The 12,612-nt window shown below is 49.4% G+C and overlaps 1 protein-coding gene across 1 annotated transcript in view; it reads left to right on the forward strand.

Moving 5' to 3' along the window:
- The first annotated feature begins 1,307 nt into the window (after positions 1–1,307).
- Positions 1,308–12,612, forward strand: part of PAPPA (pappalysin 1) — a 238,624-nt gene continuing 227,319 nt past the window's right edge. The window contains exon 1 of the mRNA XM_047768261.1: positions 1,308–2,124. Coding sequence (XP_047624217.1) covers positions 1,704–2,124 — 421 coding nt within the window. The 5' untranslated portion in view covers positions 1,308–1,703. The remainder of the gene's footprint in view (positions 2,125–12,612) is intronic.

A 12,612-nucleotide genomic window follows, 5' to 3' on the forward strand; every position in this document is an offset into this window, starting at 1 on the left:
CTAACTCATTTTAACTTATTAAACACTCAGAGGGGAAAAAAAAAAAAAAAAAAAAAAAACAACAACCAAAACTCTTTTGCCATAAGGGGGAGCTTTTGAGTTCTATAAAGAGGGGGGAAAAAGAACAAAATATATTACATATATGTCCCAGCTCAAAACAGATCTATAAAGCAGCAAATGGTCGGATCCTTACCTGTGACTTGAATAAACAGTATTGGAGGACCTGAATTTGTCAGGTCGAAAAAAGGCAAATTAATATTTTTCTCATTTTTTGGATCTACAACTATAATTCTCACAACCAACAGAATATTTTTAAGAGTATTTGGGAATATTCAGAGACCTAGTTGTGCTGAGTCTACGGGAAGGCAAATGTCTTAGAAAATCCCTTTCCTGGTTGCTTCTGATGATTCCATGAGGACTTTGGAGACAGCATTTGGATTAGCTGAAGCCCGCAGCACCGGGGCTCAGGGAAGAGGAGGGATGCTCATCATTGCATAACTTTAAGGGAATTCAGAGAGGGGAAAAGGAAAAAGAGAGAAAAGGAGAGGGAAGGCAAGAAAGAGGGGAAAGGAGGAGGGAAGGAGGGAGGAAGGGAGTGGAGGGAGGGAGAGAAAAGGAGAGCGTGAGGGTGAGAAAGAGGAGACTGAAAAAGGGAGAGGGAGAAAGAGACAGCATTACAAAAAAATCTGAGAATCAAGTTTCAAGACTCTTTATGTGCTATAGGGAAGGATGAGGTTTACCAGCAAAGTGCAAAGGGGATCCTGAGAGAAGAGATAGATTTTTCTCCCGCCAGGAGAAAAAAAATAAGAAGAAGAAAGAAAGAAAAAAGAAAAGGGAGGGGGGCAGTGAAGGAGGGGAAAAAAGCAAGCAAAACAAAACAAAAACAGGAATGTGTGTTTTGAGCAGGAATGAGGAGAGCTGGGAGGACCATAGGGGGGTGTGTACAGAATTTCATTAAATTGTTACTTTAAGATTGTCTTCTTAAAAAAAAAAAAAAAAAGGAGGGGGTGGAGAAGCGGGAGCGAAGGAGGCAAACGGGAAAGTGGAGGAAGGCTGGGTAGCTCGGCCTCTCCAAACTGATTGATTAGTCATGATCCCCGCAGTTTTAACTGGGACTCATTCAATTGGGAAGGTGGAGCGCTCGGGAGCAGATTAGCATACGCTTGTTTACTCATCTTCTGAGGGATTTTTCCCCCCTCTTTCCTTTCATTTTGTAAAGAAGGAGGGAGGGGAGGGAGGGCTGGGGGGGGAGAAGGGGGCTGTGGCTTGTGTTATAAAGGACGCAAAAAATAAATAAATTAGAGCATCTTTTTGGGGGGAGGGAATTCAGCGGATCAGTGTCTTAGAGGAGCTTTTTTTTTTTTTTTTTTTTTTTAAAGAGCGAGAAATCATATAAAATAAAATGAAATAAAACAAGGAGGAAGGCAACCAGCTGTTAGAGGGGGGAAATAAGGCAGATAAAGGAGCGGGGAGAGAAATTAATTGCCAACCAGGAGGAGTTGGGCTGTATTTTTCAAAGGTGGGGGGAGTGGAGCACACACCTTGAGGAGGAAAGCGAGAAAGAAAAGAAAAAGCAAGTGGAAGGGGGGGCTCGCCCAAGAAGGGTGAAGAAGCGAAGAAAGTCGAGGCGCCGAGGCTCCCAAAGCTGGCAGCTCCGGGCGGCGGTGCAGGGGCGAAGGGGGGGCGGGGGGGGACCGTCGGACATGCGGCTCTGGAGTTGGGTGCTGCGCCTGGGGCTGCTGAGCGCCGCGCTGGGCTGCGGGCTGGCCGAGCGCCCCCGCCGGGCCCGGAGAGACCCGCGGGCCGGCCGCCCCCCGCGCCCTGCCGCCGGCCCGGCCACCTGCGCCACCCGGGCGGCCCGTGGCCGCCGCGCCTCGCCGCCGCCGCCGCCGCCGCCGCCGCCGGGCGGTGCCTGGGAAGCCGTGCGCGTCCCCCGGCGGCGGCAGCAGCGGGAGGCGAGGGGCGCCGCGGAGGAGCCGAGCCCGCCGAGCCGGGCGCTCTATTTCAGCGGGAGAGGCGAGCAGCTGCGCCTGCGGGCCGACCTCGAGCTGCCCCGGGACGCGTTCACGCTGCAAGTGTGGCTACGAGCAGAGGGGGGCCAGAGGTCTCCAGCGGTGATCACAGGTATGCAAGGGTGCCCTGGTGGGCGCTGCACGGGCTCTGCTGCCCCGGGGGCAGGCGGGTGCCTGGGCACGGGTGGTGGGCAGGTCGGGGACTGTCTGGTGTGTCTGTGTGGAGCCTTTCCACCAGCAGTAGCGCGGTGGCTCTGGGGCGATGGCGAGCCTCACTTTGCCCCGTCTGTGGAATGGACGCACTGGTAGGTGTCTGCCTAGCCGCGCAGTAGGAGCGCAGGGAATGCTCCTGGCTGCTCAGAGACTCAGTCAGCGAAGGATGGTCCCCGGGTAGCCTCCTGCACGGAACTCATGTTCAGGATGGTCGGGTGTACTTTTTCCGTTTGGGATGGAGGGGAGGATGACCTAGTTGGGATGCATGCGGAACAAAGCTGGAGGGTCTATGGATTGCTCTGAGTTTTTAATAGATACGCCCCCCTTTTACTTGGCCCTGTTACCCTGAAAGCCTACAAGGACAAGATTGTTGTGATCGCCGGGACTTAGAAGTCCTCAAAGTGCCCCTAAAGTTGCTCTCTGCTTGCTGCCTCCCTCTGGGATTTACCCCCTTCCCCCAGCCACACACAGACACTTGCACACGCATGCACACCCATTCATACACAGTGCCATCCCATGTCCTCCCTTTCAAGCCCATTGCCTGTCACTGTGTCACTGGAGACCTTCCTCATGCCCACCTGGCCAGTCTTCCCCCGACTGAGAAATGGGGCGATTTTCTCATTTCGGATTTTTATGAACCTGTAATGAATTTGAGTTCTTCTTCACACTGCACCCCCCACCCCACCCCCGTGCGCCCTTGCTGTTCCACAGCAAAGCCCATAGTGAAACCAGACACTTTGTGAGGGTTGCAAACCTTAGAAATGCTCCAATGTCTATCCCCCCCCCCCCCCCGCGCGCTTCCAGTGAATGTGGCAATGCCTTTAATAGAACTGGGGGGCGGGAGGGGGGGTGTGCTGGAGGAGAGAAGGAAAGTTTTGCCTCTTCTGGCTGGGAGCTTTCCCTTCCTGCACAAACAGTCTTGCCCTGTCCTAGGATGTCTTAAAGTGAGAGTAGGGGTTCCCCCTTCCCTGCAGCCAGGAAATGTGTGGAGGCGGTATGCGATCCCACCCCCTTACACATACTTTCTTAGAAGGGAAAGCTCTGGGCTCTTCTGTCAGCCCCTACTTTCTATCTTAGCATGGACTTTGCTGACTCTGTTCTGTTTATATCAAGTCCATTTTCGGGGACCCAAACTCTGCTGCTATACCAAGAATATGCCCCCAAAGCTCCAGCTCTCCTGCCACCAAACCCAGGACTAGAAAGTGACTTTCCCCCACACCTGACGTCATCGAATGCTATTTTCTCTCTCTCTCTCTCTCTCCCCCCCCCCCCACCCCCACGGAAGGAGGGGGAAACTGAGCTCTTTTGCTTTCAGCCCCCAAGCCCTAGTCAGCCAGAGCAGGTTATAATATAGAGTAGAGAAGAGAAATTATTCATCATAATAATGATAATGGTGATAATTCATGGCTATGGTATGTTTACTTCTCTTTCCCAGCGTAGGAAAAACACAGAGCCTGCTGCTTGGAGATGTTTTTTAAAAACAAGTAGACCTGATTTTTTTTCTAGTCTTTACCTGTCATATTAGTGATTTGGAAGGCTTCCCCTCAGGGGAGGAGAGCCCAGGGTTAGATAGGTATCATCAATGAAAAGGTAGTAAATGCATTTTTTCAAAGAAAATATATAGCACCTGGGATTCTGCTTTATAAAGGTCTTTAATTCAGACAAGGAGCCTCTCTTCACACACGCTCTCTTGAGCACTCATTCACTCTCTCACACAAAGATTGTGCAGTAAAATACTTTAATTGGATGGGGGACGCTAGGTTATTATTGCTTGTATAAAATGCCTGGTCCATTTTATGTGTGGAAATAACATTCCTCTCCAAATGAAAAAAAAAAAAAAAAAAAAGAAAGAAAGAAAGAAAAGTCACCGCTGCCATGTAGCACCAGAAAGCTCAGAGCTTTCCTCCCGAGGATTCTGGTGGATTTTTTTCCCCTCCCTGAGTTGAGTCTGAGCCAGATTTGGCGGTGTGTAAACACCTGGCCTTGAGCCAGAAAAGACTCATTCTGTGTATCCTCCACACGGTACAGACTGCTGGACTAAAAAGAACCTGCTTCTCCTTGAATTAAAAAGCAAACAAACAGAGGTTCTTTGCAGAAGCACTTTTTCAGCTCCTTCCTTGGTGTAAGTTCAGGCTGGGAGAGGCAGTTGAGATGCCGGAGCTAAGCCACGTCCTCCCTCGGCGACCTCAGGCGACCAGTTTGCTGCCTGACCTCTGCTGGCTCTCTCTGGATGGGCATCGCCACTTTCCTAGGAATCCCTGGTCACCTACCTTGAGAGAGCAGGCATCTCTCAGCAGGGACTGCGCTGCTATTTCAGGCAGAGGGTTGCTGCCTCGCTGTCAGGCCAGGCTGCCTTACATCACTCTTTGCTGCAGGATTCAATTGGGTTTCGTAAAGGTCTAATTTTATGGTGCTGTTAACCGGGTCTGTCGTCTGGCAGAGGCAGGCCTTGCTGCTCCTGGTAGGCGGGCTGTGCTCCCAGATCCACCCGGGATGCTATTTCTGCCCCGGTTCAAACTTCACTGACACCAGTTCAGACAGGCGCTCAGAGAGGCAGAGGGAAGGAGCAGTTTGCTTCTGAAGCTCAGAAAACATGGCTTTTATTATTTTTTTTTCCAAAAGGAAAGGAGGAAATTAATTATTATTTATATACATTAATAAATAAAAATGGAAAGGCTTATGCAGGCAAAAACAAAGCTCAAGTTAGAAAGTGCCTGTGTGCAGGAGTCTCTGCAGGGCCCGCCAGCGCCGGATGGACTGTAGGATTGGAGAGCCCTTTCAGGCTGCTCTGAAAAGGGTCCTCAGAGGTTACCCCTGCCAGTTCTTCTGTCTTTGGCTGAACAGGGAGACAGAGACACAGAATGGGAAGGGGGCTGCTGGATGACACAGCTCCCCAGTGGCAGCAACTAGGATTGGATCCCCGGGCATCCCCACTTCCAGACCCGCCCCGCCTCCACTGCTGAGAGAACATGCCTAAGAAACACTGCCACCTCCCACCCCGAACGACCCACCACCCAGGCACAGCCTTCAGCCTCTGCACAAGGCAGTGTAGACTCCCTTTCAAGTCTGGGGCGGGGGGGCGGGGGGGGGGGGCTTCCTAATACATCCCTTTGCTTTTGTAGTGTACCAGGCTGGACCCAGACCCCTGCTCTTCCTCCCCAACTGTGCCCCTACCACCCTCGACACTGTACCCCTCCAGTTTGACAGAAAGAGAAAGAAGAAGAAAAAGAAAACAATAGACTCAATTTGCTCCATCGAGCAGAGCCCCTGAGCGGCAGCTAATCTTGTTAAAGTTTCTCCTGACCTGTGAGATAAGTGAAATGCGGACCCCACAAGTGCTGCCCCTCCTCCCACCACCAGCCCTTACTGACCCAGAATCTGTTCAGGAGGAGAAAGGGATTTACCTGAATCCCATCCAGCACCTCCCCCTTGCCATGGTTTTTTCTTTTGTCCTAAATGTTGGACTATTGAATTTACTGGCTACTTAGAAGAGGCTTTTTATTTCCTCTCTTCTGTAACCCCCACTTCCTGCAACCCACCCAGCCCCACACACCCCCCCAAAAAAAAGTGCCTGCATTTTCTCAACTTTGGTGTTATAACAGGGAAGGCTAGGTTTCCAAGAACTTCAAAAATTAACACGGTTCTCCTCACAGCATTCAGGGTCGCACCTGGGGTCTCGGAGATTGCAATGGTGAGGAGCCAGTTTTATTAGTCAGTTCCCTAAATGAGACTCTACCTCTGCCCCTAACAGGCTGTGTGACTTGGGAAAGTTAACTGATTCCTCTGGGCTTCAGCTTCCTCATTTGAAAGCTGAACATAGCACCAATACCTGAGCCTGTGCATGGAAATGCTTAGAACCAGACTTGGTGTATAGTAAGCGCTCAGTAAACTTTGATCTTATTATTGGACACGATTTTCCAAAGAGCTCAGTCTTGGCTTTATGGACTGAGGCCACTTAAAGGCAAGAGGAGAAACTCACTTTTCCCGGGTGCCTCCAAGGGGCCGGGCACTGTGCTAGGGACTTCTGTTATGCAAGTTTCACCCTCACAACCATGCTGGGAGGTAGACATCATCACTTCTATTTGACAAATGAGAAAGCCAGCCTCAGAAAGGAGAAGCGAGTCCATGCAAAGTCCCAGAATCCTTCCTGTGGCCAGAGCCCAGGTGGGAGCTCACGTCCTCAGGGCCTGCGTCCTCTCCAGCAGTCCTTACAGAGAGAGAAGGGATGACTCCCCCCTCTTCCCTGGTCCTGCTGCAGCCCCTTCCCAGTCTCCCTACACTGCTCTGTGCTGACCGTATGCCTACGGATTGAAGGGGATCAAACACAAGTCCAAGTCTCTTGTAGAACCTGGGGTTTGACCTAGCAGACCTGTTTTTTTCTCACATCAAATTATCAGGGATATTGGGCTTCAAATTTCTGCTGCCAATGACTTGCTGTGTGATTCGTGTGAAGTTACTTTATCCCTCCATCCTTTTGTTTCCTCCTCTGCAAAATGGGCATAATGATAGCAAGATATTGCAGCGAACAGGCAAAAAGCACCTGGCACGGTGCCCCTGCATATGAGGGACTCAGTCCTTGGTAGCTGAATCCCGTAAGTGACCACGTTCCCTTTTCCAGTTTGCCAGCTTAGCCTCCAGAAAGGGGGGCCTGTGAGCACGTTCCCTCTTGAGTTGCTGGGGAGTCTAACATAGACAGTATGTCTTGGGAAACAGTTGGGCCCCTTCAAATCCCTTTCTTGCACTTTGATTGCCTCTTCTTTGACCTACTTGGATGATCCCTTGGTGGTCAGAGCCAGTGGAGGTCCAGAACCACTCCACCAATGAATATGAAAACCAGTTAGCATCCAGGGGGAGAATGTACCTCCAGGAGCAGTGGTGACAGTGGGGTCTAGGTCACAGCTCTGTTGTCACATGCCTCTTGCCCCTACCTCAGACGCCCTCCGACCTTCATGTTCCCCCGTTGAGCCATGTAGACGGGGTGGGGGTGGGGGGAAGAAGGCCTTGTCGTCCCTGTCCCTCTACGCAGAGGAAGGCAAACTTGAAGCTTACAGGTTTGAGGCTCAGGAACGTGAGATGTGCCTGGTTAGCCGGGCACAGACTGGGTTAAGCAGCTCATGGTGCACTAGGGAAATTGAGGACTGGGTCATACAGGGGCTGAGAATTAAATTGTATTCACAAACTGCCCCTCTCAAGGTCACCTGGGAGATAACACCTTGGTCCATGAGCTCCCATCCCTGGTAGCATTGAGAGTCATCAGCTTTGAAAACATCCAGATGCTAAGGCTGCATCCCAGGGATTCTGATGTTGTGGGTCTAGGGTATGCCTAGGCGCTGGTGCTTTCTCAAACCTTCTCAACTAATGTAAAAGGAGCAACACTGGTCAGGGAAAGGAGGAGTAGCATCCCCTGTTTACCCAACATGTGAGCAGCAGAGCTTTTAGAGAAATTCCGCTGTCCCAGTCCTATGTTGCCAAACATCAGAAAGGACCCTTCTTCCATTCCCAATTCTGCTGACCCCAGATGCCTTGGTGCAGGGGAAGGCCCCAGCAGTCCATTTCTCCAGTCCCATATGAGGGACTCAGTCCTTGGTAGCTGAATCGTGTACATGAAGCCATACCCCCTCCTCCTGGTCCTGCTTTAAAGTGCAGACACCCCCAATAGGGAGGTAACATGTGGAGTTCCATGCACCTGATTTCAGGTGCATCTTTCACCCTGCTTGGGAGGGGAGGTGTATTTCTCTCTGAGCAGCAATAGGAGCATAAAGGACGGAGGGAAGTCCAGCTCTGAGGATTCCCTGCTTCGACCAGGGCCAGTCCTTCCAGAAGGCAAGTGTTTCCACTATTTCCAACCCCCTCACCTGCACCGCTCTGAAGCTGGCACTGGCTGCAGGGTGTCTCAGATGAGGAAGAGAGAGGATCCCCAAGGACCCCAGGAGGAGGACCCCCTATACAGGCAGCTCATGACTTGCCCACCTATGGCCATGGGCTTAGGAATCTAGTAGGTGCCTGCTTCTCCCCTCACCTGCCGTCCCTTCCCTGGAATTTAATGTGCTTTCCCTCAGTGTCTCTTATCTTTCTTCTTGCTGCACCAAGGACTCAACTTCATGCCTCGGTGCACTTATTGGAAATGCTCAACTCAGAAATGACTCAAAGGTCTTGGCCCCTTGGCTCCTTTGAAGACCTGGAACTGGGACCCAGGAGCTCTGGGCTCAAGTCCTGGCTTGGCCTCCTCTGAGCCTCTGGAGAGAGAGTTTCAGGTGTTGTTACATTCAACATCCCGGACTCACCGGTTGTCTGGGGAACCGGGTGAAACAATGGCGAGAGAAGCCCTTGGCCTAAATCAGAACACAGTCCACAGGTCATCAGTGAGGGAGGATCCAGAAAGTGAGAGATGGCGGGGATTTGTGTAGTCAAGGTTATTCCTGGAAAGGCTCCTTTGTTATCATTCACAGGGCAAATAATAGACAGCCATCGAGTTAGCAAACCTTTCCATTCGTGTGACCTCACTGGTATCCTTTGATGTCGGACTTACCAAGTCTGCCTTACTTGCTGTGTGACCTTGATGATTTCACTGCCCCTCCCTGTGCCTCAGTACTCTCAGTGTGCACAGTGAAGGGAGGAGTGAAATAGGGGCTTTCAACTCTGCCCCTTGCTCCTAGGAATGCCCAGGGAGGGGCTGAAGGGGAGGACACTGCCTCCTGGAAACTTCCCTTTTCCTTACTCTGCTTAAACCGTGCAATTCTACAAGATTTCTTTTGAAGGAATGTGCAGGTTTCTCAGCGATAGAATTTCAAGGGACAGGGACTGACAGGAAGAAATTATTGCTAATTTTGTTAGGCATGATAATGGTATTGTCGTTAGGTATTTTTAAAGATCCTAATCTTTTAGAAGTGCGTACTGAAGTATTTATGGGTACAGTGACATTATGTCTGTCTTGTTTGTTTGTTTAAAGCTTTCCAGGAAAAAAAATAAAATAAAAGGATGTTGGGGGGCAGGGTGGTACATGAAAGAAGACTGGCAGATGGATGATTGTTGAAACCCGGCGACAGAAACGACGGGCTTCAGTACATTGGTGTCTGTCTCTCTGTGTGTGATTGAAGAATTCCATCATAAAAAGTGTAAAAGAGTTCGAGAGCCACAGGAAGAGCTGGAGTCTTAGATCCCTGCGTGTCCTGTGAGCTGATAGGTTTCCAAAGGGCGTGTCCTGTGAGCTGATAGGTTTCCAAAGGCTCAGCAGCAACTTGGAGCAGGTTCGGGACTCTCCCAAGGTCACACAGAGAGTAATTGAAAGTCAGCCTGCAGTTCAGGCTTCAGACACTAGGCGCTCCCTCTTCCCTTCTCTCTGCACACCTGCAACCTCAGGTGACCCACCATCCTGGGAAAGCTTGAGGGGACGGGAAGGAAGGACAGGGGTTTGGGGGGAACATATAGGAGGGGCAAGTGGAGCCTTGCAGGGCAATAAGAAGTTTTTGAATGGGGACTTCTTGCTGTCTGGAACCTTCCCACACACTGTGAAGCATTTTGCACCCTTGGTTCTGTGCCTGAGAATCTCCTTGGATCTCCTAATCATTGTGACAATCTAAAACATATTGTGACCACTCATTCACACACAGGCAAACATGTATACACACTCACTCTCATTTCTACATTCCTCTGTTTCTGATTTTTTGGCTCCTCATTTCTCTGAAGCTCCCATTGCCCTGGAAGTCTTCTAGAACCTTCTAGAGCCCTGGCCAGGAGAGGAGGGAGGATGAGCTGCAGTGGACTAATCTCAGAAAGAGTTGATACCCTCAGGACGCAGGAAAGTGTCTTGTAGTGGTTGATCACAAGACTCGAGTTACACTGCCTGAGTTTGATTTTCTGATTCTCCCACCTGCTACATGTGTGATCCTGGGCCACTTAATATCTTCAAGCTTCAGTTTCCCCATCTGTAAAATGCAGATAATACCAGCTTCCACTTCCTAGGGTTGTTTTGAAGATTAACTGGGCTTCCATGTGGAAAATGCTTAGTAATGGAATCTAGACCATGGGTAAGCACCCAGTAAATGTTAACATATTGGTTTTATGTATGTCCGGTTCTTGCCACACATTATTTCTAATTCTCTCAATAAGTCTATAAATTAGATGTATTTATCTCCTTTGGCAGAGCCAGGAATTGTCTTTCCCTCCCTCACCACTCAGGGAAGGTGTATTCCTATCATCCTAATGTAAAACAAAAACTAAAAAGAAAGAATAAACACTTTATTGATTCATATGATGAAAGCAATGTGTGCTCTTTGTAGAGAATCTAAGCAAACAGAATAAAAACAAGAGACAAGGTAAAATTTGTCCATCCCTACCCAAGCATTCAGCCAAAATTGATTGCGGTTCTGCTACATGCCAGGTACAGTTTGGGGCCCTCAGCACAGAGTAAGGAGTAGAAGAAACTGTCTCTGACCTCAAGGAGTTTATATTCTGGAGTGGAGGGTGAGAAGGAGGAGGAGACAATATAAATGGGAGCAAGGAAATATATAATGTCAGGTGAATGTTTATGAGCAAAAACAGAGTAGAAGGGGTGTTTGGGGAATGCTGTGTAGGGCTGGGGTTGTAGGAGGAGCAGCATTTAAATACGGTGGTCAGAGGAGGTGGTGATGAGAAGTAGTGTTAGAGCAGAGACCTCTTAGCAGACCCCAGGCTGGCCAGAGGAGGCCGAGGAGAACTGAGAAGAAACACCTGTGGACTAGGGGCTGTGGGATGTCTGTTCCAGGCCAGTCCAGTCCTTAGTTTGCTTTGTGATTCTGGGCAACTCGCTTTCTTCCTGGGGACCAGTTTTCCTCATCTGAACGATGGGGTGAGGAGGAGTTCATCTTTCTTTGCCCTAGAGGCCCATCTAACAGAGATCCCTGAGGATTCTATAATGCTCATCTGGACTGTCCTAAGCCAAAACTGTATGTTGGCAGTGGTTCCAGTTTTCTTCCTTTTTAAGTGCAGTTTCCTCCACTAGGTGGTGTCTGTGCTGTTCCCCTCAGGGGCCAAGTGCCCACGCACTTTCTGATGCTTCTCCCCCACTCATTCTTGCAAAAGGACCATGGTAGCCCTTCTTGCTAAGGTGCTGTTGACTGATGACAACTAAGAACCATGCTTTTCTATGGACATATATGTTTTAATGTCCCCCCAAAAGGCTTCTGATCCAAAAGCAAAGCCCAGTGGGTGGAATTTCAGTCAAAAGACTGACTGAAGACATTATTTAGGGAATACTGGTACTTCCCAAGAGCTGGAAGCCATCTCATTAATTATGCTGCTAATAATAGCTGCCATAAATATTTTTAAAAACTCACTGAGTGACCTTCCCAGGGATCACATCTTGGCTAATGGTTGGAGTACTCAAATTTCATTACTTCTTACTGTACAAAAGCCATTCCAGGCAAGTTCCTGGATATTGGAGTAGGTCACTGGCCTTTTAGTCATGCTTATCATTTTAATCGCGTCACTTCATGAATTCAAGCACTCAAACTTTGGAGTCTGTAGCCATCTGTTAGCCTCTTTTCCTTCTGGGAATCCCCAGTACTGTCATTCCTAGATTTTTCTACAAACACGAGGAAGCAAATGTTTTCCAGTATTACTTGCCACAAACCCAGGGTCTACAGAACATGGAAGAGCAGAAGAGGTAACTGTTTCAATTCCAGGGAAGCTAAGAAGATCCCAGGTTGCAGTTCATTTGGAGGAAACAAAGACAGGAGCCCTAGGAGGTGGAGAATCGTGGCTTGGGACCTCAGTATGTGGCTGGGGGAGCATATGACTAATTGCAGATCCCTGATCTAGCCTTCACTTTTAAGAAGCTGGTTTTCTAACCTCTATCTATCACCTTTGTAGTTGAGCAGCTCTTCCTGTATCTGTACCATGTCCATCTCTTCTTAAGTCATACTGCTCTCTAAACATGAAACAAGTATGTAGCTGAACAGAATATGAACAAATGTGTTTGTAAGCAGGGTGTTATTTCTCCCAATGAGATTGGAGGTCTTTCAGCTCCAAAGGCTGATGAGAGTACAGAGAAAGATATGATAACAGGCCAATTAAGAACAAGGTGGCCTTGCCCTAAGAGAGGCAGGCTACACTGAAAATGTAAGAAATGAACACATACTGTGCTCTGCTTTGTGAAGAAACAGTCATGCCAGCCCAAAGAATCAAGGTGTGTGAGAGTCAGAATCTAAACCATTCATTTCAAAGATGAGAAACCAAGGGGAGGCGAACTAGTGACTTATCCAAACCAGGGACCATGCTGGGTGAGATCCTCTGTCTTCTGAGTCTTGGGCCAGGGCCAGGTCCACTGCTCTCCTGACTTTGCATCCTTCCCCATGGAATAAGTGCCATCTCTTTGCTGATGAGCATCCTTTATCTCCAGGTTCTGCTG

Source organism: Phacochoerus africanus, chromosome 2, assembly GCF_016906955.1.
Source record: "Phacochoerus africanus isolate WHEZ1 chromosome 2, ROS_Pafr_v1, whole genome shotgun sequence".
Taxonomy (NCBI): domain Eukaryota; kingdom Metazoa; phylum Chordata; class Mammalia; order Artiodactyla; family Suidae; genus Phacochoerus; species Phacochoerus africanus.